This window comes from Diorhabda sublineata, chromosome X, assembly GCF_026230105.1.
Source record: "Diorhabda sublineata isolate icDioSubl1.1 chromosome X, icDioSubl1.1, whole genome shotgun sequence".
Lineage (NCBI taxonomy): Eukaryota > Metazoa > Arthropoda > Insecta > Coleoptera > Chrysomelidae > Diorhabda > Diorhabda sublineata.
The window spans coordinates 167647-194231 of record NC_079485.1 but is presented as its reverse complement, the minus strand read 5'-3'; the positions used below and the strand labels follow the sequence as shown (position 1 = coordinate 194231).

Sequence of the window (26585 nt, the reverse complement as noted above, 5' to 3'; positions counted from 1 at the left end):
AAAAAAAGTTCGCCATGGATCTGAATAAATTGGATCTTATTCCGCGTAACTTTCGCAATATGTGGTTTAGCATTCGCATCTGCGGACCACTATATACATCGGCATTGACAACTATACCATGATTTCGAGGAACACAATTCCACCAGACACACAACAAGACTTCAAATAGATCTCTCTTTGCGACAGATTACGCTAATTGACCTTTGTTTAACCTCTGATTATTTATGTTCATGTTGTTTTGATAAATCCATCACAAGTAACAATGCGTCCATTAAAACGATTATCTCTCATAGGTAGGGCAAGATACTTTTTACACACCTCTACTCGATGATTTGATATCTTTTATAAATCTTAAATGACGATTTTGAATGGTAATGTATCGTATCTTTAGAAGATCCATGGGACTCCGATAATCAGGGAATGCTGATGCTAGATTGGTTTCCTTCTGCTTGCTTTGTAAACTGACCTGAGTGCGAACGATCTTTAAGCGTCAGATCTCCTCTATGAAAACGATTAGACCAAAGTTGTGCCGTTAGCGCATTAACTGTGTCTTCTACTTCAATTTCACATATTTCTCTTGCTACCAAGGTTGCTTTAGATTTTTTTTTAACCCACGTCTTAAAAATAACAAATTTCATATTTATCCACACTCCATACTATTTATTATAAAAACGTATTGCGCCGTCAAGAATGATTGAAAGAAAGTGAAGCAATTGTACTCTTCATAGAATTGGAGACTAGTCTTAACATGTTACGCCATGTTCAAATTGAGGCGTAAAAAATCAGAAAGCTACACTAACAAATTATTACACTTTCTCTCAGTATATATGTGAGTGATATACACTGAGTTCAGTTTGGAGGGTTCCAGAAAACACTTAGAAAGTGACAATTATGATTATAATAACATTCGTACTATATTAAAGTAGTATGTAAAGTAGGTTTTATTGTTGTATAACGAAACTGGAATAATGGTGATATTAGATCTTTTAGCCTGCGATAATTAAAAACATTCCAAACAAATTACCAACGGTCATTAGACCCTTATGCTAGAAATAACTTTTTTCCAATTTACGCATAATATTATTAATATTAACAATTACGTTAATTTATTTCATAATTTCAATTTATAATACCTTGACAGTTACTCTAGTAATAGGTAATACTTCAATTTATTCGCAACAACCGCTTTCAATTAATTGGTGATTATTTCTTATGGGAGGAAGCGAATTATAAGATAGTCCAGGTGAATTACTAAAAGTGCTTATGCGGGCTCTATAACATATTATTATATATTACGGAATTATATCCTGTCAATTTCCATAGACCAGTCAAAGGAAAAAGAGGCAATTTATCGAAAATTAGGCATCAATTTTTTTCCAAATACATACATACCAAAAATAGAACAAGATCTTAAAATATTGATTACTTTTTGTTTATCGCCGGTATAATATTCTTGTTTTCACAAACTGTTTCCTTCTGTCCACCAAATATATTATACTTTTTCGCCCATTCAATGAAACCATTCTCAACAATCATCCTATAAGCCAGAACATTATGACATATGCCAAATTCACATTGCTCGATATGTCTTTTTTACCAAGCTTCCATCTCATACTGGAATCACTGGAAAGGAAACTACAAATCATCACAACAAAGCATCTTACAATATTTCAGATATCATAGTCTAGTTTGCAAATAATCTCAACCTTGATGCGAACTATGAAGCAACATCAACATATTTCTCATAATTGTCATGCTAATACGAGGGTAGCTCCAAGAGTACCCGAACGAACTACAATATTCTATTTTATTTAGAGCTAATTTGCTCATCAAAACATCCATTGAGTATTTTTTTTTAATTTAGGAACAGAAAATAACCCAAGGGGCTACATCTGGCGAATAGTTGTCGGTAGATGAAACTTTATTCTCATGTTTGTAACCAGTTGTTCCCTCTCCAGTCCATTGTTTCGACTTTCCATTTCATTATTGTATGAGGTGACATAGATTACGAATCTGCTCCAAAATACTTTGTAGCTACATAATTGATGGAACCATCTTCATAAAACTGTTTTTTCTCAACTGCGAACTGAAGTAGTACCTATCTTGTAATGCCTAAAATGCATGCCAGCTTGAGCACTTTAAGGTAACGATTATCTAATCTCGTTTTGTGGATTTTCTTCACCGTTTTGGTAGTTGTCATCTTGTGCCCTTATTAGTTGATGCAGCCAAGCTGCGTAACCAGTCGAGTAACTACTCGCCACTCTGGCTGTCGAACAGAGCAATCTGTAGACCAGCAAATAACTCGCCAGCTTTGAAAGAAGACGAAAAAGGAGGATAATGCATAGCTAGGGTCGCTGTTTTGTATAGAGGAGAACGTTTGGTGGATATGACAGACAAGATGGAAGATGAATATTTGCTTCTTTTCTCACTACTCATGAAAAGAAGGTGATGAAAAAACTACACATTTTATGATGAACCATGTGCAAATGTCAATAAGTTTTTAATTTTTTTCACGTATCAAAACCAAGTTTTGACATAACTGGGAGATACTCAAATGAGAAAATGGATCTCACCAGAAGAGAAACTTGAAATTACTTTGAGGTATGTGTGCATTCAAGTTAAAATTAATTTAAGCCTTAATAGCAGTATAATAGTACCGTATAATATGTATTTGAACATATTTTTATAAAACTTGTACACGTAATGCAAAACACCACAAACAATGATAAACGTCGTAGTGATAAGTACTACCTGAGTTATAATCTGTGATTGACAAAATTCTTGTGTGGCTGTGGGAAATTGGTTGCCCGATATAATAAGATTGGTATGCTACACAGAAGGGCAATCAGAGATTGCTGAGCTAGGCAAAACAGTCGGTTTGCCTTGTTGTGATAAGCACCATATGAACCAATGCCCGGTGACGGGGTAAACGACTGATTGGCCGACTGGTTACTCAACTTGGCTACCTATCTATACTATATATAGCATGCTACTATACTATATATAGTATATCGTATTTTCTCTTTTTTGCCAAAAGTATCACGTATTAGTCAATTGTTTACTGGACTATAACACTTTCAGTAAGCAATAGGTTTTCAGTGAGTCAGGCCAAAGTCGAGAATGATCGTTAATAATTTATATTAACACCGCGCCCATTTTATTGCATTAAAAGTTTATTATTAATAATTATATAAGATTTTTATTTTTATGCTGAATGAGTTCAAGTTATTTCGTTTCAATCTTCAACTGAAAATATTACTGAATATGATGTTACTAAAGAAGTTTATTACATAACAGTTTTATAATTTGTCAGCTACAAAAAGTTTTTAGAATTCAAATTTTAAGGATATTAGATCACACAGGCCAAATTTTATTATAAAACTTTTTGCTTACCGGCAATTACAAATTGACGATAACTAAAAAACTAAAATGTTTGACTTGGTCAATGAAAAAACCAGAATGTCTGTGAAAGTCGATTCCATTAGCCCAACTAAATTAAAGAATTATTGATAATTGTTATATAAATATAATTAAAAAGGAGTTCATTTTTTTTTCATTGGTGAAATAAAAGTTTTTGTTTCTTTTCAATTACTTTTAATCTTAACGAATCGAGCTTCTGCTCTTAACAAGAATATGTCATTCTTGAGTGATTTGGTATTAACAGAAGTCGCGACGAAAACATCTGACGACGAAATATTCGATTTGTGCGAGAAATTAATTGAAAACTATCATTTCCTTCCATACTTTCGCATTTAATAAAACTAACTATTAGACGCTACTTTTATAAATATTTTCACGTGTTCATTTCCAATAAGAACATGATCGAAAAGTATTTAAAAGAAGAGAATTATTAGAGAAGAATTATTAACTTCATAGTTTCAGTTTTTTTTACTAATTTTGATTATCCTCGTACTTCTTCCTGTGTTCTTCTGTATTTATTTACCGAGTTCTTTACATCTGTATTGTGTAGCCCATTTGTTTATGAGGATGAGTATCATTTTCAGAAATCTTCAAATAGAAGTTTATGTTATTCAGCAATTAAAAAGCGATCATTTGGAACAATCAGAAAATTATCGTGTAGTGCAAACTTACGAAAAATTAAATAAAATAATTACACTGGTCAACAGTGGTTTTGGTGCCCAAGATTTTTAAGATTTTTAAAAGCAAAACTATGGTTTAAAACTAATTAATACATAATACATTAATACATATCGTATTATCGTATTACAGGAAACAGCTATTCATATTTATTTAATTATTTCTTCAAATCCTACCTGAATTCTTGCTTCAGTAAGACCAATTTTCATGGCTAGTTCTTCTCTGAAAAATAGAAAAGAAAATAAATAAATACAAAAAATGAAAAGATTATTGAAGGAAAATTATCTGTGTGTAAGCTGAAGAACAAGATTGAAGCTAATTAAAATTCTCTACGTAGAATTGTATCGTTTGAAATATTCGAAATATTGGTTTTCGAAAATATTGTTTTTTTTTTAATTGAGGAAAAGACTCTTATAATTAAAATTGTTCGCAAAAACTACTTTAAAATATTATATTACCCCTAGCCCTCCAAAAAAATATGAATAGATCAACATTTAATAATCTGAACGTTGAAATCATAAATTTTTATTTTATATTATTTTCTCAACCCATTTTGTTACCAAATTATGATGTAGAGTAACCCTATTAGCACATATATGAAAGCCGAAAATACATAATTTCCATTAATCAACTGTGAAAATTCTTGAAAAAAAGTTCATTAATCACAATTAAACACAATTATGCTTGTCGTTTGAAAGGCTCCTCTAGCTCTTTTCGTTCCTCCGCGTATGGTATAGATGGAATCTACGAATAAATTCGGAAGGTAGGCCTAATTGGAGAGTACCTTCGACATAACAGTGTCATCAGCGCCGTTGGTACAAATTGCAGACATCTCGGAATGTGTGTCGTGGTCGACTAGATCTCTTTATCGGCTTTATCTGAAGTTGCCGTATTGAATACACGGTATCCACATTTTGGTCATGGAGATAAGAGGATTATTATAAAATTAGCTTTGTGTAGATGTTTTTAGGTCAGACGATCGAATCGAAAAATACATTAATACATTGTATATCATATTGTATATATAGGTTTGTTTCGAAGTGACAGCAACAAATATAATGAAGTCCTGTTTTGATGTGATAGTACGGGGTAAAAATAATTTTGTATCCTTCTGTTAATTTAAAACACCATTTATATGAAATTCTCCTTCTCAATTTTTTATAAAATACCTTTGATAACGTCATGAAATTAAAGTATATCTTATGACAAAGAATCAAATCTATTGTCTAATGATTCTTTTGTCGACAAAAATAATAACACATTCCGCAGCTATAAATAAAACATCTGGATACAAATATTTTCTTCATTCGAGTTCTAGCTTTATGATATGCCAAAATATAAGAATGAAAAGATCTTCAGAGCTTACGGCTGAGTTGTCAATAAAAATTTCTGATCTATCTATTAGTAAAAAGACTTCAAGAAGCCAGAAAAAAGCGTGAGTCTTCAGTGACATCAAGAAAGGTCCGCAGTAACATTGGAGCAGATTAGTCAGAAGAATCAAATTATGAGGTGAGATAGTACATCTAATGCTCCTATAGAATGTAATAAATTGATTCAATGTTACACCTAATGTAACCTTAGTGCGTCATTAGGTAGACGAATAATTTGAGTAGCAGTTTGTGATACCCACAGCAAAACACGATAGCGGTCGCATAATCGTATGGGATTATATGACTGGTTCTGAGATTGCTGAATTGTTCGTGCATGTAGGGGTTATGAATTTTACAAAGTACACCAATATACTGCCCTCACTTATGAGACTTTTTCGCGATATTATATTCCAGTAAATTAACACGTCATGCCACAAATCTTCTCGCATTATGACATGGAGTCGAGAAAGTTACATCGAGCTTCTGGACTGGCTTCTCCAGTATACAAATGTGAGCCTCATAGAACATTTATGGGGCTTACTGAAGCGCCACTAAATCAATAGGAAAGCTGAAACCTTGCACGTGCCTGAAATAAAATAGGAAAACTGAAAATTTCTCACAGTCTTCATATCACGAAGAATTTTTGTTGTAACTAAAGCAAATGGTTGATCCACAAGATATTGATTTTCCATTCTATCAACAGTAATATAAATTTGTAGTATTTTTAGTTTTTTTAACAATCTACTACTTCTCCAATTCGCCTGTATAATGGTGTATTTTAGTAGAACATTGAAAAGCTTCTAATTTTTTTAAGAATATCAAACGCATTTTAGCCATTTGAAAAAGGTTCCCTATTCTGGGTTTGATGACACCTGTTTTTGTTTTCGTAACGTTTTCTATAAAATAGTTTTGTAAAATTAGTGAGACAAAACATAAACAGGAGACCATTAAAATGATATGGATAGAAATATAATAATCTTAAAAATTCGAGTAGACATCAATAATTCCTAATATTTTCAGCCAAAACGTACAATGATGGTACTCATTACGGGAATGAAACTAAAACAAAGGTGATGGTATGATATTTTAGATTTAAAAAAAAATTTGGTACGCCCATGAAAACAGCGCAAAATGCCGATAATTAAACAGAAGCTGGTAGCAAACAGAAAAAATGTTTATATATACGTTTTCTATCTATATTACTATCATTCTGAGAGGATATACCTAGTTAACTCGAATCTCTCCTTCGAAATAATGTGTCAGACGTCAATTACCTTAACATGTATCATTAAAAATGAATAATTCATCATTTTTTTCGTAATTGATGGGTATGAATTTAAATTCTTACCTTCGTGAGAATGCTCATTTTCAATCTAAATGTATTTTTAGCAGCATCAGAAAAGAAAAAGAGAAAAATACATTACTTCTGAATGCTACCGGTAACTCAATTCATCAGTATTTTGAATATAAACTAACCTTGTAAATACATCAGGATAATGAGTTCTGGAGAACGCTTTCTCTAATTCCTCTAATTGGTAGCTAGTGAAAGTCGTTCTATACCGTCTTTGTTTTCTTTTCGGAGCAAATTCGTCGGGTTCGGGATCACTTCCGTCGCTTTGTTCAGGTCCTGCAGGTCTAGGCTCTACTCCAGCGTTTGGTGTTATTTCTTCAGATACGCCCATTATGTCAGGGTTAGTGTCGGATGGAGCTGATTCTAAAACAAATGTACATAATTTAATCAAGAAATAATCAACATACGAGGTATGATCCGAACAAATTGTTACAAGCCATACTATTTGGGGACCACATATTGTGAAGAAACGCTTAGAAAATCTGGAGTAACCTTGATGATGACACCCAATGATAAGTACTTCCCGTCTCTGAAGTTGAAAGAACACACGGTTTTTTATATATAATAGTGATGTGACATGCGTTCTGATAAATGTTTAAATAGACTTTCCGCAGAATACGCGTTTGTCCTCTTTATTCGGGTGAAAACAGTTTTTACTAACCATTTTGAGGGCAGAAATTAATCAGGGGGAGCCAAATCAAGTGAATCTGGCGGATGAGGAAATAAATGCCATACCGTTCGGCTAATTTATCTGCAGCAAAAGCGGAAGAATGGGCAGACGCTTTCCAATGATGGAATAAAACCCCTTCTGTTCTTAAGTTTGCCATCAAAACGTTCCAGCAAATCAACATAATATCGGCCAGTTTTTTTGTCTAATTTTTCCAAAATAATAAATGAATATTTCATGTTTGGAATCTCAAAAAATGGCTCAGTTTTCTCGGATGAAGTTTCGCTTAAGTTTATGGCGTATATGGAAAATTTATCTACTATAACATTTGAACGGAAATTTATTGAAGATATTCAAACGTTCGTTTGAATTTTTAATGTGAGCGAGGATTAATATCAAATAATTGCGTAGTGACCTTGCAAACAGCTTTTTTTATATTAGTGGAGTATAAAAATGATTCTATCTGTTAGATTTATGTGAAATTTTGACAGGTAATATTATAAATATGGCGGAAACTAACAATGTAATCACTGTAGCGAAAGTGTCCTCGTGACATGTCTGATAATGTCCCAGTATTATTAAAAAAAACTATTGGAATGAACAGATGTGCCAAATATTTGCAATAAAACGAATAGGAGCTACAAATTTTCAGCCAATAGTAATGTTACAACCAATATTATCCTGTTTTTAACTTTTCCATTGAGCTAACAACTTCATGGAAGTTTAATAACAATTGATTATTCTGTTATATCGAGTAGTTTGCTAGATATTTGATAATACATATATAATTAATCTGTGATATATGGAGTGGGGCAAGTAATTTAACAAGTACCTATTCATATTATGCAAATGATAGAGCTAATTATGATAATGAATCTTCTCATTGTCTAAGAACCAAAGAAATAATGCTTTAGATTAATTAAAAAGATAAAAATCAGTGTTTCGATTGAAGAATAAAAAAAATAAACGATACATAGATGTAGTTTTTTAAAGTAATTAAAAGTTAATTTCACGGTTCAAACCTCAACGTGACAACTGAAGACTAAATGTACGCCTATATACAATTAAATCATTAGTTAAATGTGAATTTTCATTGTATCATGAATAAACAGAAATGTCGAAACTCATTTGCCTAATATGCTATTGTTTTATTGACGTTCGGAATCAGTTTATCCAAACAACGCTAATCGCTACACATTTATTCTGTATAATTTTAATAAACGCTACAAATGTTTGTTGTGGGATTGTGGCAACCAAAACACTAAAGTGTACTTTATAATATGTTTTCCAAGCTTTCGAATAACTATGTATTCATCATCGAATACATATTAAATTCATTAAGTTCAAAAACCAAACCAAACTGACAATAAGATAATTATAAAAAGGTACTTCATTGATTGTGTTTGTTGTGGTTTTTTGAATTTGAGTTTTTATAGGTTATGTCGTTACAAACGTCGTTGAATTTTTATAGAATTTGTTTTTTCAAAATCTAAAAGATATGCTCAGAGTACATGGAGTTTATTTAAATCAGTTTTTTCTATCAATACACTGATCGTTTTGTGTAATTATTTTCAGTGTATTTTTAAATATTGAATTAAAAATTTTTAGGACACTATCTTTTATCTGTTCAATTAAATTAATCTTAGTGTTAATAATAATAAAGAATAAATGGTATATACTATACGCAACTGTAACCATATAATTGAATTGAAAATGTGCAGTTTCACATTAGTCTCGTTAAATATTTTTATGGTACTCTGAATTTATGGAAAAACAAGAATCCCTCAGTGGCGCTTACGACCTCGATAGATTCGCCGCTGATGTTTTTTGTTTTAATATACGTGATCGAACAGGCAGGTGTCGGATTAACAACGGTTTCCAGCTCTCTTTCATTAAACATTTCCTATTTCCCCAAGTTTAAGTGTTTATTCAAGCAATAATTAACGTGAAATTAAATAATATCGATGCGTTCTGTAAGAAAATTGTTCAACTATATATCAATTATTGATATTTGAAAATAATATAGATTTCTTATTATGCTCATTGATTCTAATTAAGAATGTAAATGATATGGGCAATGACCAAATGACCGTTAATGGTAAGAGATTAGAGCAACGAAAAACAGTGGATCTCTAAACCCACAATACTAGGAGTCATCTGCCATACGGACGGCTCCAGGATAACGGACGACAAAGCGGATTCACTCACCAAATTGAAATTAGAAAAACTACTAATAGGACCAGACCCATTATTCGTGTAGTGGTCTCTCACAAGACAAAATCTGCAATGATGGATGGAAGCAAGTAGCACGAGAGAAGCTAAAGTACATACTTCCTCTTTTCTTACCAATCAACTTCTTCGCTTAAACAGTTCTCTGACCAGATACGTTCATCTAAGATTCTAAGACGTCATCTCCATGCAATAGAACGATTCGAAATGACCCTAGAGCATAGAGGAGGACCAAACTGCAGACCACGTCATTGATGAATGGCCAGAGCTGACATGTGCGTAGTTCAAATACATGGGGAAGCCTTACAGTTTGGATAGTGACATTTAAAATTTCGAGTCAAGCCGGATTATCTTTTCCAGGGACATTGGCCGTTGGTAGTTTTCAATGGGACACGACGGGCCTATTAGAAGGTCTATTTGCGCAACGGTCTCTGACCACCCACTAACAAAACTAAGAACTACGACAGTGCAAAAAATAACAAATAACTCATCATCATCCATGGTACAAACAAACAATTTAAAAAAATATTATAATCACGACAATTTTTTAAAATAGTGTATGAATGCGTCATTAAGTGTTCGTTAACCGTAAAGCAGATAAACGTAATTATATTAATTAGTTGGTATAAGTTAATGTCTGCCCGCATTAAAATTTACTCAATGTGACATTCTATAAATATACGTTTAGACCTATTTTATTTCTAACGGAATCAAGCGATATGAAACAATGTGCTTACACTACGACCGGTATAAAGATAGCAATAATAGAATAGGGTAATTTTATAACAATTTTATCCTAACTCTCAGTGGCGGTCCCCAAAATATTTTTCCAATTTTGTTATTTTTTAATCCACTTCAAATTCAATCCTCTTCTTTTTCTTCTTATAATCATCTCTACGAACCACGTACAACTCATTCAGATTCAACCTCTCTTCCTCTCATCTTTATCTGATATTAAATTACTTTGTATACAGAGTGTTCTAATTTCGATTCATCTTTTATCCTCTCCATTGTTTTTTTGTCTATCACATTGACTGCTTATTTATATATTTCTAATATCCCTTGAAATTTGTACACCATTGTACGTTCAATTACATTCACACAATTTTTATATGAAACGATATATTCTGTAAACGTAAAAGTAAACCCTGTATGAAATTTATATAATTACTTGTCAATTAAAATACCTATCATTCTATAATATTTTGATTGAATACAGACTCGTTTATAAAGATATTAATGAACTTTTACTATTTTTATACTGCGAGATTTCTAATTTTCAATATACTACAAAAAAAATGGAACTTTCTTCATACACAGTTCCAGTTCTAGACGATTATCTGAAGTAAATATATGGAAATGATGATTAATAGTCAATGATCCATCATCAAGTCGACATCGATGATCAAAACAAGCTCATAACGGTACAACGTAATTGCTTTTTGGATGTAAATTTATTTCTAACGCGATTAGTGTCCGCTACGGTATAATTACATTATCCAATTAGATTTAATAGAGCTGGGATCGTTGAGCACGTCCTATGTAGCATCCGACCTTGGGCAACGGTGATGATGAACCAAATCTTTCAGAAGCTATCACGCTGAGTATAGCTTCTTTTTTAATGTAAAACAGTTTCAGCAACTGCTCTAATCCTGGAAACATCTTTATAGCGTGATCGATTATTAAATTAGTGGGTGTTTCATTTTCTCTGTATTTATTTTATTTTCATATTTCATCGTCAGTATATTCGCTTGTATCCGTATCATCATTTAGCCTCTGCGACTGTTTAAAGTGTGCAGCTTTTTAAGGAATAGTATTGAAAAATTGAGGAATAGTTTTTGTTGTACGTTTTCAAAATCTCTTTATTATCACTATTTATTCAACTTTTTTGGTTTAAAGAGATGAAATTTTCTAATCAAAGTATTCACCAACTTTTAAAATATTGACTTGCAATTTCATATACAGAGGATATCTTATAAGTAATTGACTAACAACTAATAACAGCAATTATAACATTCGAATAATATTACATCAGATTCAAAACAATTTCGTGTGTTAATTTATCATTACTTCTTTGAAAAAAATGCTGTACAAGCTCTGAAATGGCTTCAAAATTGTTATCCGGATTATGCTCTATCGAAAAGAACCATTTGTTATTGAATTGTTGCATTTAAACGTGGTCGTACAGATACCGATGATGGTTGAAGTTCTCGTCGTCCAATTGAGGTGGTTACTCCAAAAATTGGTTATATACAATCGCAAATTGAAACTGCGTGAGATAGCTTAGGCCGTAAAGATATCAGAAGGCAGTGTGTTTACAATTATGAATGAACAATGACCATGAGAAAGCTTTTTTTAAAGTGGATGCCGCGCTTACTCATAGTCGATCAAAAACAACTACGTGTTGATGATTCAGAGCAGTAATTGGTCATGTTTACACGTAATAAATCAGATTTTTTTGCGATATGTGACAATGGATGAAACTTGGATCCATCACTTCTCTCGGGAATCAAAACGTAATCATATGAGTGGACTGCAGCCAGAGAAGAATGTCGAAAGCGTTTAAAGGCCTAACAGTCAGCTGAGAAGGTTATGGCTTCAGTGTTTTGGGATACGCATGAAAGCATGAAATATTGTTCATCGACTCCAAAAGGGAGTGACAATCAATCGGGACTTGTTGGATCGTTTGAATAAAAAAATCAAGGAAAAACGGACTCATATGTCGAAGAAAAAGCTATTGTTTCACCAAAACAATGCACCTATTCGCTAGTCGATGGCAATGATGGTTAAATTGAAGGAATTACACTTCGATTTGCTTGCTTATCCGCAAGTAATTGCTGAAACTGAAGATTATTTTGAGGATAAAGGCAAATCCTTTCACAAGCACGGCATCGAGAAGTTAGAAAAGCGTTGAAATTATTGTATTAATCTTGAAGGAGTTTACATTGATGAATAAAATCGATTTTTGGCAAAAGAAGTATTTTTCTTAGTTAATAAGTTAATAATATAAATATAATATAAATAATAATAACTAAGTTAAAAAAGTTAGAAATTTTTATGCAACTTCGCCTATCACATTTCATGACCTGGCGGGCTATACGGAATACTTGCTAAATTCCAACTGTAAACAGTCTTCGTGTATTCGTAAAAGAAATCTGTTGTTTCATTAAGTTAGAACCAAATAAAACATTATGCGTTTTTCTGTTTTTCTGAGGAGTGTAGCTTCAATTATAAATATAATATGTTGACAAGGTGTCGAAATCATTTCATTTACTTTGTAACGTCGATAAATGTAGGTATACACCTATATTCTGGTAGTCATCAATTATTAAAGCGGAAGTTGAAATTTCCGACCTGCCTCACTTACAACTACTTCCTGTTTCAATATTATCGTTGTAGGTATCGTATCGTACTTGAGTAATTAATGTACAACCACCCTAATCGATTTAGTTTTGGTAATTGCCACAAGGTAACATAAATGTATTATCGGTTCAACAAATCAACCCTCTGAAAATGTTTTTCTACCAAATTAACTATAGAATTAGTTTCATCGCATTTTCAAAATATGTTTTCTAATTTGATAAAACATGAAAAAGTTAATTAATTAAAACGTTTTTATATACTATTCACAAGTTTAGTTAGAAATTAGAATTCACACATGACGTTGAACTACTTATTTCGTAAACAACTACATTGAACTCAGGTCGTTAATCGCGAATTTTCAAATCGAATTCGAAAGATTACAGTAATATTCTGCCTTTATTGTTTTGCCAGTGTGAAGTTGATTCACTAAAAAAATTCCTTTCCTTATAAAAAACTAATGCCAACACCTTCTTGTGCGATTTTTAGGCCCTAACTTGTTTGGAGACTTAGCACCAGGTTAGCTTCATTCTTAAGCCTTTTGTTTTGATTAATACTAATGGTGATGGAGCCAAATCTCATCTTCATTCGGAAAACAACGCACAAAATCCTTTCTAAAATACTCAAATGTTATTGAGAAAGTAGCATATGAGTGTGCCTTGGTTCAGTCTGTGCAAATGCGACACTCATTTTGGACAGGTGTAATCCAAGATATTAGCAAACATATTGCTTATACTGATGAGATTCCTAGAGCCTCCACCAAAATTCTCTCGGTTAATCAACGATCTTGCATATTTCTTGTCATTTCGTTACGTTTTTTGGTGTTGATACACTTTTTGGACTTCTTTCACGTCACAAGTCTAATAGCACCATCTCGTATTGAACGAAAGAACAGGCTGAACAGCAGTTTATTATATATTTTTGCTCTTACCTATATAAAAACGGGTATTTACTAGAGATAAATGAATAACTTCCAATAAATTCTGAATCGACTAATATATTTGCGCAATTCTAATTATAAGTATCAGTAGATGCAGTAAATGCCAATTAAATTGAATACTAAATTATTAAATAATTTACATGCAAATTTTATCAACATGAGGAATAAAGCAATGAAGCAAATGAGTTGATTCAATTAAACTAATTTTCCATTTAAATCACGTCATTAATTGTTCAAGTCAATACAGGGTAACATCAACAAAAAGTTGATATGTAGTCCTAATAAAGAAATAAGCTGTAGTTTGGATATATGAGTAAGTTAGCTCGTTTGTGATAGTTTGATTTTTGGTAGCGAAAAAAAAAAGAGGAAAGAGAACTATGTTCTTCACATTCAATGAACGCAGCAGTCGACAAAAAGTGTGCTCAAAGTGAATGGTAAGAATAAACAAAAAGGAAATAAAGAGGGAAAATGTGACAAATCAAGAATAGTCCAAGCAGAAGGTACTATAAACGAAAAATCTATCAAAGGTTGTGAATATATTTATATTTTTCTTAGAACAAAAACCAGATAAAAATGATATGATAAACGTATAATGTACCGTGGTAATGAGTTTATTAATTATAAAATTGATAGTTTTATTTTCAATTAATTAATAAAAATAAAGGTTTCCTATATGTTGGAAATATCCTTTGTAGTTTTTTCTGTTTTTTATTGTATAATTGAATGCTTTTCAAAACCTTGGACTTGACTTCCTATTTCACTTGTTCAACCGAAATAAACTTTTAATTGAACATAATAAGTACTTTAATTATAATATATATCTAAACAAAAGATAAGGATATTTCTAAATCGTCGTCCTATATTCGGAACAATTTGAAATTATTTATTGTAAGTATATTTCTTAGATCTGTGGTAAACAGAATTCAAAATTGCTTATTTCTAAGAATTTGGTTGGTTTCAAAAATACTAAGAAGAAATTAACTATTGAAGAGTCTTTTAGGGTTATTGGACGAATGTTGCAAATTGACTAAATGTGTCCCAAAGTGTCATGGTGAAGATGGATAATTGGTTCCAGGAAATTGAAACTGTTGCTAAAAGACGAAGAACTAGATGACCCAGAGTAACAACTGTAATTGATAATCGTTACTTAGGATTTACGGCTAGTAGAAATTTTAATACTAGAGGTGTTTCTGTATTGATCTCAATAATAAAGAGAAGAATCCCTACTGCGATTTTAAGATCCAGGCGACTTATAAGGAGAGTACCATAGAAACCCCCACATAAGCAACAAAGATTACCATGCGCATTGTAACAACACTGTCGTAATGAATAGAGGAACGTGATCTTCATAAGTATCATTATGGATTGTTCGCAGATCATATAAGAAAACGAATAGGGATAAGTCTATTGAAGCCCTTGCATCAACGATCTGTCCAAAAAATTTACCCCTCTTGAGGACGATAATTATGAAATGAGTTGATTATATTGGATAGAAACATAACTTACAAGTACATTGAGATCATATGGTGGCCAACATAATGCTACAATTTGAAGTTGCTCAAAAATGAGCTGGGTGAGTTCAATTTTATAGATGATAATGCGAGAACAAACAATATAGATGGTTTTAGAACAAATATGAAATCAAGGTTTTATTCACATGGAACTTCCACCCAGGCCGCCTGTATTGAGTCCCAGAGTATGCTTGGGATCAGTGACAAAAAGCAAATGACGATCACAATTCGTGACCAGAAACCATAGAGCGTTTTTCACAACTTTGGACAGAAATAGCACCAAAATCATCGGTGGAAAGCATGTACTGCTGTAAAATGCCTTGATTCGTTTTTGGCATTCAAAATTTAATCGATTTTAAATAATTGTTCATTTTTCAAATATTCAAAAAAGTGAGCAGATTATAACATATGGATATATCACAAGTGACATCTACATGACAACGTTTAGAATTAAAAATTCAAGCAGGAAGGAAATCACATTTTTATTACATTAGATATTATTCTCCTTTGAATTTGCAAGTGAGCTCATGTCATTAAGATCTTTTTTTATTTGGCTGAATCCCTCCCTGCACATTGTTGGCTTACTCTGAAGTGGAACATGAACCAGAAGTTGAAATAACGTCGAAGAACGAAAAAAGCGAGTACCGAGCGATTTGTGGAATGAAAATGACAATTTCATTCCTTGTATTCGCATCGGACAAAAAAATGGAATTCCGCGGAAATGAGCACCGTACATCTATTATCTTTTTCAATTTAATTAAAACATAAAATAACCATAAGCCTACGTTGATGAAATTATTCGCACACGTCACATTCTTCTTTCGGGACGGGAACGCAGTCGTTTAATTTAAACATAAGCGTACCAGGTTCAGGGGAAACAGGATTTTAATCTGTAGCATATTTTATAGTATATAGGAACAATATTAATGAAAAGTATGAAAACGAAAATAGCTTGAACGAATAACGAATGGAATTGAAACAACATTAAGCCTATTAATATCTAAATATCGTAATAAAAAACTTCGAAAGCTGAATAGGATATTGCCAAATAGAAAATGTTTTACACGAGGACAAAAGTTTAGTTTCTTTAATTTATTTTTCTTACTGATCCAAAAACTCAATTCAATGGAAACAATGAGTGATTGACAATTTTTCAGCGAATAATGTTGATCTAAATTTTAGTTTTGCTGATATAGAGCGATTTTTAAGTCAATTAACTTTAAAATTGCGTTTTTACTTCTTGTGCTATTCAGAAAGAAACACGAAAATGTGACTTTAGCTCTCGTTGTGCATGCAAATGAAAGAGACTATTATGCTTAGAAAAAAACTTAATCAGAAACATAAAAATTTAATTATAATATATAATGGCGGTTAATAGGTGCAAGTCACAGGGATTTTTAATCACTACATAAATAAATGCAGCGAAACAATTATTAAAATAGATAGCGAATCACGGAAGTTTTATTAATTAAATTAATTAAATTCCATGTTCTAGGACTAATTAGCGATAATAAAACATTTATTACTGTGACTTGAAGGTCGACAATTATCAATATTTACGTAAGCACAACATTTTGTTAATTAATTTCTGAATTTAAAATTGCTTTATCTCAAATGATGATTTTAATTATAAAAAAATCATTTTTATATCTAAGAGTTTTATTTGAGAGCAAATAGAACAAATTTCTGAATCGATTCAAATTAATATTCTTCTTGATATTTAGTAAAAAGAAAGCATGAATATTTGAGGTATAGCCTATCGTATTCTATGGTTTTAAACGTTCAGAAAGTTCTAGGAGACCTTGGTAAAACCATTCTTTGGGCTTGGATGCCAAAAATGTGAACTGCATTTTCAACACCTTATTTTTCATTTTATGTGATGAATTTAGATGGTAAATTATGAGACTGATAATAATTAATTAAGTAAGTGATCGACTCGCTATATAACTCAACCGTCCTAGATTGGCACTCGCGACCTTGGGTTCAGATGCGCTTTAACAAACCCCGCTCATCAACGTAGAAAGGTTGGTTTTTTACACCCAGCTGCACAGTCGATCGCCATAGAATCTCCAGGAGTTTGCCGTTCGGTACGCAGAAAACCGTATCATTCGCAAAATTTCGTGACCTTTCATTGTGAAAAATATGATATCCTAGTATATTTAAGAAATGAATTGTAATTTAGATATATTGTATGATTCTAAGAGAGATATATATTTAGAAATACACAGACCCAAGAGGAAGCCAAAAATGTCTAGATCTCCTCATACTTTCCAGTTGCGACTTTCATATTATATTCTTCAAAGTAATTCCAGTAAATGTGTATAATTTTCCTTCTAACTGATCTGAATGGTCAACCCGAACAGAAGCGAAAGCAAAGTCATTATGTGAAACAATCGGAAGGTGTGTACTTCGGAGCTCCTAAGCGAGTAACTCGATCAAAAATTGCTTGAAAAATATTTCACAAAATCAGCCTGACAATACCAAGAGAAGGTAGTTCTAGAGAAAGGTCTCTTGGAAGTTCCAACTCTCTTACTAAATCATTCAGCCGTTTTGTGAGAATAGTTTTGACTGGTTTTGATTTAAAATCACTATCCGCAGCATGTACGAGGCCGTAAGTTGAGAGGGTTTTAGTATCTGATCATGATACTTTTGGTGAATAAACCCGGTACAAGATCTAAACTGTTTGCGCGTGGTTGAAGTAGTTGACGATGCGCTAGAACAAAACTTAAAAGAACGACTATGTATTACAAATCGCCGAGGAGATCCTCTAGCACGACACTGGCGTTATTATTAACATTAAATAATTATCACTTTTGTGTTAGTTTGATTTTACTTTACAAGTGAAAATTTAAGAGTAAAATTCGCGTTGATGAAGTTGTAAGCATCGAAAGCCTAGGAAAGCCTAAAAAATGTAATTTAATGAAATTTATGAAGCGAAGAAATTAAAGCAAGTACCTATATCATTCAATAAAATAAGTATTTGACAATATTTATATTGCGTCTCATACAAGAATAGCAGTAGTGATTATGTCACAAAATTCGAAAAAGAATCAAATGCCAAAGAGCCATTTCTGACATTATTATGGAGGAATTCTGATAAATGATTCTGATGAAAGCGAGTTCAGACTTCTAAATTTGTTGTCTAAGCAATTAATAATTGAAAAATTGAATAACGGTTATTAAAAAGCGTTAATCTAAATGTTGTGAATTAAATAAAATGAAATGAAAGATTTAAAAGTGATAAAAATTAATAGTTATGGTGATCATTTAAATTAAACCCTTAATTTATTTATCATAAATAAATAAATTTTAATATAATTTTTAATTGAATTAATATAAAAATAATATACATATAATCTACATTTTTATTAAACCATAAATATTTAAATTTAAATGTGGCTGGGGTAACAAATAAAGTTATGTAATTATTATTATTTACACGACACACGCCGTCGTAAAATAATTTTGTAAGTCTTTTCGATCACTTATTTATTTAATTAATAGAATACACCTTAATTATTTTATTTATTGTTCTTATAATATAAAGATAAAACCGCGTACGCTCTTCAATATATAAGCCATCGTACGTTCAGTAACAATGTTGCCATTTTAATTATTGTATATCCATTTTGTTCCTTTGTAGTAAACTTGTCGAAGTCCTTGACTTCTACTTCTGTTACTTTTTTGTAGACACTATTTCTATTAATTATCTTCATATTATTCACAAGATGCATCTTATATGCAATTTTTGTTTTGGATGGTGTATGTTAATGCTCCTCGCTAATTTTATATGTATTATTGTAATTATTATTATTCGTATTCATATCTAATTCAAAAACCACGTGGAGACAACACACAACCGGCAACAGGGCATACGAGATTATTAATGATCATATGAAAAGATAGGTATGTACCTGCAATGGCTCGTGAGCGCGCTGACAGTATGACAACGCACGGGCTCGACGTAGGCCTGTCATACGAATAGAAATTATACGCGCTTTATGTGAAATAATATTTATGGAATTGCTTATAGGTATGTGAAACCGCACTAAAACTGTGAAGTAAACAAAACAACTCGAGATGAGGTAGTTGGTTGAAAAATACCACTGTATTTGAAAGTTAACAATCTATAGTAGCATATGTTTCAAGTTTGAAGACGACACGATTGTTTACCATTTGTTCGGCAACCATCAATAGTGAACGATTTCAGTGGATTTATAAACATGGCAAAAATTGATCATCGTTCTGTGACACAAAATTTTTATTTGAAATGTGTTAGCTCAAGCAATATAAAAGCTGAACTAGATTCTTCTCTGGGATAGACTTCTCCTTCGTTATGAACAGTGAGATATTTGGTAGCAGAGTTTAAACGAGGTGGATCGACCTGCAAAGACCAACATCGCAGTGATCGACCAAATAAGGTAACGATTCCAGAAATGTTGAAGAAAATCGACAAAGCTGGACTAGATGATAGTCGACTGAAAGCGCGCGAGCTAGCAGATTAGTATGCTAGGCATTTAAAAAAGTGCGGTACACTGCATATTAACTAAAAATTTGGACATGAGAAAGCTGTGCGCAAGATACCGCTCACAATGTAACAAAAACAGCGTCGTGAAGATATTTCCATCGAGTGTCTAGCAATGTTTCACAGAAATAAAGCCGAATTTTTGCGCCGTTTCATAACCACAGATGAAGCGTGGGCCCTTCACACCTTATACAAAAAAACAATAGAATGAAAAGGAAGGATCCGTTTCAACTGCAGGCAAGGTCATGGCGTCGGTTTTTTGAGATGCACCTGGGTTAATTTTCATTGACTATCTTTAAAAAGGAAAAACTAATGGCGAGTATTATCCCAATTTATTACAACGGTTGAGTGAAGAAATCATGCAAAAACGGCCGCATTTCGCTAAGGAGAAAGTGTTTTTTCATAAAGACAATGCACCAGCTCATACATCCGTTATTAATGGATGGATTAATGAATTAAAGTTTGAATTGCTATCTCATGCACCCTATTCGCCAGATTCAACCATTTCGGATTATTTTCTATTCCGAGACTTGAAAAAATAGCTGGGTGGTCTAAGGTTTTCCAACAATGAAGAGGCGATGTCGGCAGTTAATGATTAATTGACGATTCTTACTATAAAAAGGGTATCGAACTTTTATTGAAAACATCGCTGGAAAAGTTTATGGAGCTTAAAGGAGATTACGTTGGAAAATAAATATATTTTTTCTCAAAATTTTTGTGTTTTCTTTGTTAGGCCAGATACTTCTGGTACCGTCCTCGTATCGAACACTTCAATATTAGTGTTGCATCTTATAGCGCATAATTTGATTATCGATTTTATCTAATTTACTGTCTTCTTTCATCCAAATATGTATGGTTACCAAAAAGTGATCAAAACCGTGAAACTCCATCATATATTTATACCTTCATAATTTTTTTATCAGATCTCACTGCAAATGACAAGACGAAGTAGTCCCTCTAGCGGCAATGATGCTATATTATCTCCAATAACAAGTTGTTAATGTGTTGGGCTTGTTTCAGTCATTTCGATTAATTACAAGGCAGGATATTCACAACTTCCCCCTTACCTCTTTAACGTCCTCCAGCAACCGCACCGTATCTATACCGCTAGAATGAACCGACTCCATAAAGTCTATACAGAGTGGACAATCTGTCACAACCATAATTTTGCTATAATTTTTCAAATACGTTTTGCTTAAAGATAAATTTCAGTATTGGTGATGAAATTTGGCTTACAGATTAAGTATTACCTGGATCAATATACACAAGGGGACTCCCAAGAACAATAACAATTTATCAATAAAAATGGACATTGGAGAGGAATACTGTATTGAAGAGGAAGATGCATAAATTCAAATGGTGGAAAACATTATTAGAAAGGAAAACGGAGCCATAAAAGTAGTTTTGAGTTCCAGAATATTTTCAATATTAGTAAACACTAGAGGTTTTAGTACATTTATTCTTCCAACAATCCGTACTGCTTCGTAGCTTAAGGGCTCAATATTTTACAATACAAAAAAAATGAATAATCACTTGCCAATTGAAATCAAATCTTTTCCCGCATTTCCCAATAATTTGAGGGCATATTTACTGGAAAGTGCCTTCTACTCTGTAAACGACTTCTATTCTAATAATAATAATCTTTAATTCCGGGCACATGGGTTTAATTTTTGCTATTGACTTTTTACTCATTATTACCTATTACTGCTACCTATAATTTAGTTACTCATTATGGTTTTCTTCTGTATATTGAAATTTAATTTTATTTGTATCTAAATTTAGTTATTTTTATGTTTGTTTTTTAGTTTTCACAAGCTTTTGTCTACAAATTGTAACTATTTTTTGACAATAAAGCATTTCTCTCTCTCACTCTCTCACTCTCTCGCTCTCTTTCGAAGTATGTATAGATATTGTCGAAATATATGGGGATAAAGTGTGGTAGAGTTAGTTGCGTGCGGCACGTCTACCGAATGAGTAATTATAGAATACCGAAGAACTCATTAAAACCAGAGAAGAGGGAAAGACAACAAAAGAAAAACCAAAGAAGAAATTGATAGGTGATAGTAGATTTACGAAATTTTTGTAGAGAAAGATGGAATGAAGTGGCATAGGAAAGGAAATTTACTATTCAAGATTGAAGTAACAGTATAAAGAATACATTTTATCCCGAAACAATGTATATATTCCCGTAGGAATATATAAAAAATTATTTATAGAACATAACAGTTTACATATTTTTTAACTTTCTTTTTTCATGTACGTGATAGGTTTAACTTCACTATTTCTTAACTTTCTGTGATCTTCGTTAGTTGTGATAATAAAATCTCCAAGTTTTACATCGATTTAGGTTGCTTAAGAAGCAGTAAAATTGATTCAAGCACTTTTAAATGTATATGGAGTGGGAGATCGATAACAAATTAATTTCTTCAAAAACTCGAATGTTAGAATTAAAATAGAAGTGACTACTGATCCACAATACGTGAACAAAGGTATATTCAAAATGTTAAAGAACAACGTAACAAGTCGAATAGCATGTTACTAAGTCGAGTCCAATAATCCCAATGTGTTCGTGATTCATTATATACATGGCGATATATTCATTAAGAACCCTATGATTTCTTTCACATCCTCCAATAGTCTCACTGTGATATGCAGTTTCACGACGTTGTCGAAAATTTATTTGGTCTTTTTGAAATTTTTCAATAAGTTTGTTAGTAATGAGCTTACTTGTCTTGAATGATGAAATAATTACATTTTTTAAATGAACTTGTCCTTAACGCTTAAATTCATTAATGGTGCACCATTTACATATTTTATCGACAAGGCTCAATTTAATTTTGTATATTTTACCATCACTTGTCATTAAATTTACCTGAGGAATCACTTGCTCTAAAGTCTTTAGTGATCGACAAGTTTCTTTCAAAAATATTTTTGTTTTCATGACTTAATGATATCCTAAGATAAAATTTTAAATATTGAATTTACATTCTTCGTCTTAGTTGACTTTTCCGAGATGAAATCCCATACGATGTTTATGTATATGAAACTCATATTCGTAAAACTATTAGTTATAAATCTTTACCAATCTACTAGATGTCAATGCATCTCTAAATGCAGTTTCTATAACGCGGTAATTTTTCTGAAATAATGGTATTAGATTTGATTTCATAAAATCAAATAAGAATTCTATCACGATCCTTCACTATCGATATTAATTACATTTTTAAATTGTTGAATTGATAAAGTCCGAAATTATTCTTAATTAACGCAACAGGCTGTCAAAACCAATTAGCAAGAACATTTTCATTTTAAGTGGTATCTGGAATGTTGATAATTACTGTGTCAAACCTAAAATTCATAGGGAAAACAAAAAAAATTATCTTACTGATTTTATTGCGCTTTGTTTTGTATTCTGATAAAAACTAGGTATACCTACATGCAGTTGCTAATTCTAAAATGGCTAGTGCACATTCTTCTAATGATTAGTCAGGCTAAAGATATGATAGCCCAAAGGTTATCCAACTAACAAAACGTTTATCTTCATATACAAGAAACTGAAATCTTACTAAATCAGAAATTGAACGACCTAAAGCTCCACAACTGGAAAGCTGAGATCTTCAAATTACTGAGAAAATCCAAAAGCAGCTGATATTATGATTAAGATATTAAGAATCTCTTTAAACTTGAAATTAAATTGAAATTTCTAGAACCGTTGGTTATCGAAATGCTCGTCAGTGAGTATAATTATGGATGTTGATATAATTCTAAACGTTCACGATAAAATAGATAAATTAACTTTAAAATGTATGAAAAACATAAATATGAACATTTTTCAATGAAAAGTCAATAAACATACACTAAATAGTCTCGAGGCTTATTTGAAATAAAGAGAAGAAACCAATAATAATCCCGGTTATGTGATTGAAAAAACTCGCCGCCATCTCTTTGTATCTTTATTTTCTGTGGCATTCGACAATTAGTTTATTTACTGAAGTCAAAATGCGATCATGTCAAAAAGTCAACAAAAACTTTATGAGCCTTTAATCAGTTTAATGTTGCACAAAAGTATTTTCATTTGATCTCATACCGGTCGACTTTTATAAAAAGAACAATATTGCAGGCGGGTAATTAGTTTAATTACTACTAATTCGTTGGAAGAAATATTTTTGAGAAACTGTGAACTTTATTTAAATTAATTAAAAGATTAATTCGTTGTGAGGATTTTCGTTCGTTGAGATAACACATTACAACGCAAAATAATTAGTGAAAACGAGTCACATTTATTTAAAATAAGCACACTTAGCACAATTAAAATGCCAAGTTTCTAAATAATATGTTTATCAATGGAGGCTACCCTTTTTATGCTCACTCGTCATCGACGAGTGAGGTATGTCAAAATATCGAGCATATCGCAGTTCGATTTTGTTAAAAAAAGTGATGAATGGTGAATTTATAACATACAGTACTTATTTACAACAGTGGTTAGTAGATATTTGTAAGGACATCTATACTTCTTCAAAAAAAATTGCAAATTTATTGTATACGAATATTCATGAATAAGGGAGTATTATAATAATAGATCATTCATTATCCATACTTCCTATAGTAGATAGTTAAAAGATTTTCGTATTATATGAAAAATATGGTTATAAAAATATCTAAATCACCGAAGTTTTGCATTAAATTTTGGGTTTTATCAATCTTACACTAAAGTGCGGTGGCCTTATTTGTCAAACTTGCCTATTTTACTGAACAACTACTACGAATTAACATCTCATAATTAGAGCTTCTAAAAAAAGGTCTGCACCTAGGAAATATTGAAAAGTGGTTATAGAGAATTATATTGTTTTGGTCTGTTTAACTATTTTATATGTTTCTGCCTTTTAGTCGCTCGTTATTCCCTATCACGTTATTCATGTTTTGAGTTTGATCTTTCTATATCCCCTTCTTCGACTTTTCATATGTCTCATGTTTCCTTATTTCTTGTAAACTTAGTTTATACTGATTCCACGGTCATATCTGCTTCAAAGAATATCCTTGGATATTGAGGAACTCGATTACTAGATTCTTGATAACCTCAGCTCATTTTTTCGATGTAATGAACTGTTAAAAAATTTCTTAGGATTTTAAACCCAAAAATGGGATACGTCTATGGTCTAATGCATTTTTCGTGAAGGAGCACCACTACTATTATCAACGGCCGACTTAAGGTAGATCATGATGTAAAAACTACAAGGTGTGTTCTTCCCGAGGGCTCATTTTCGACTCGTTCTGCGCATCTCTTTGGAAGCGAATTCTCATTTGCTGCTTCCCAGCTGGTGCGCTATAGCATACCTTGTAGTCTTTACATCATGTATTCAATTCAAATGTTTCAAATTGGCGCGTCGTTTTGGGAGCGAATTCTCATTGGCTGCTTCCCAGCTGGTGCGCTATAGCACACCTTATAGTCTTTACATCATGAGGTAGATGTACCGTAATCAAACACATTTTCATACTACAAATAAAAAGCATTTCAATTTATTCGAGAGCCTTCCTTCATTGTTGTACCACGCAGAAAAATAAGTTGATATTTTCGTTTTGTTAACGCCTCGAGGCCCTTGCCGTCCCTCATACCTGTCTTATCTTCTCTCAAGTTCTCTTTCACATTATTACGTCAAATTAATTTAAGGCTAACATTAGAGATGCAAATTAACTGTAAGTCAATTTGAACGCGAGATAAACATGTCGACGATTAGTAATGGAATTAATTACACATTCAGACTTTGTCTAAGCTGTCAAGCGTTATGAGTGATGACATCTGTTGCTGCTAAAGACGGTTAATTTTAAAATTTTCACGCAAATTATCAAAATATTATTTTGAGCTGATGAAAACAGTTTGTATATGTTTCTATTATTTAGACATATATTGAAATCAGATAGTTCAAATATTTGTAATTTCTGATACTTATACTTGGGAGAAAAATTGAAAAAGTGTATACCATAAATAAAACCTTCCAGAATATTGAAAATTTCGACGACATGCATTAGACAGAAGCATGAAAATTTGTATATCGTTTAAATAATGAAATTTACCCTGATGCTAACATATTTCGGCGGATACACACATATCATATATACAGATTGTTCTCCTTATCTTTATCCTCGATAGTACCTAAATATGTCAATTTTTGATGAAAATTTTTATTACAACGTTCCAAGTCCATTACACTTGGCATCGCTGCTGAAGAGCAATAACAGGTTCTTTGAGTTATTATAGAATATTATAAATTGATATAAAAATAACTTCACTTCAATCAACTAATCAAGTAAATATTTATATAAATGTTCCTGCTTCTCTCTAACTAATTCTCGTTAAAAACAATCGAAGCGGGAATTTTAATAATTCATGTTCGTTACATGATTATCTTAATTTTATTTGCGGTGGTTTTGACTTATTTGTTCAATAATTCCAAATTATACATTCTCACAAACCTTTTGCTGCTGTCTTGACCGAGTCCTCCACCTTTTATGTTTCATAATAATTTCATATTTTGC

The 26585-nt window shown here is 32.0% G+C and overlaps 1 protein-coding gene across 2 annotated transcripts in view; it reads right to left on the bottom strand.

Annotated features, from left to right (window-relative positions):
• Positions 1-26585, bottom strand: part of LOC130450813 (homeobox protein aristaless-like) — a 110471-nt gene that overhangs the window by 16315 nt on the left and 67571 nt on the right. For both annotated transcript variants that reach the window (XM_056789451.1, XM_056789452.1), the window contains 2 exons: positions 6945-7182; positions 4275-4320 (listed from right to left, as the gene is read on the bottom strand). In XM_056789451.1, coding sequence (XP_056645429.1) covers positions 4275-4320; positions 6945-7182 — 284 coding nt within the window. The remainder of the gene's footprint in view (positions 1-4274; positions 4321-6944; positions 7183-26585) is intronic.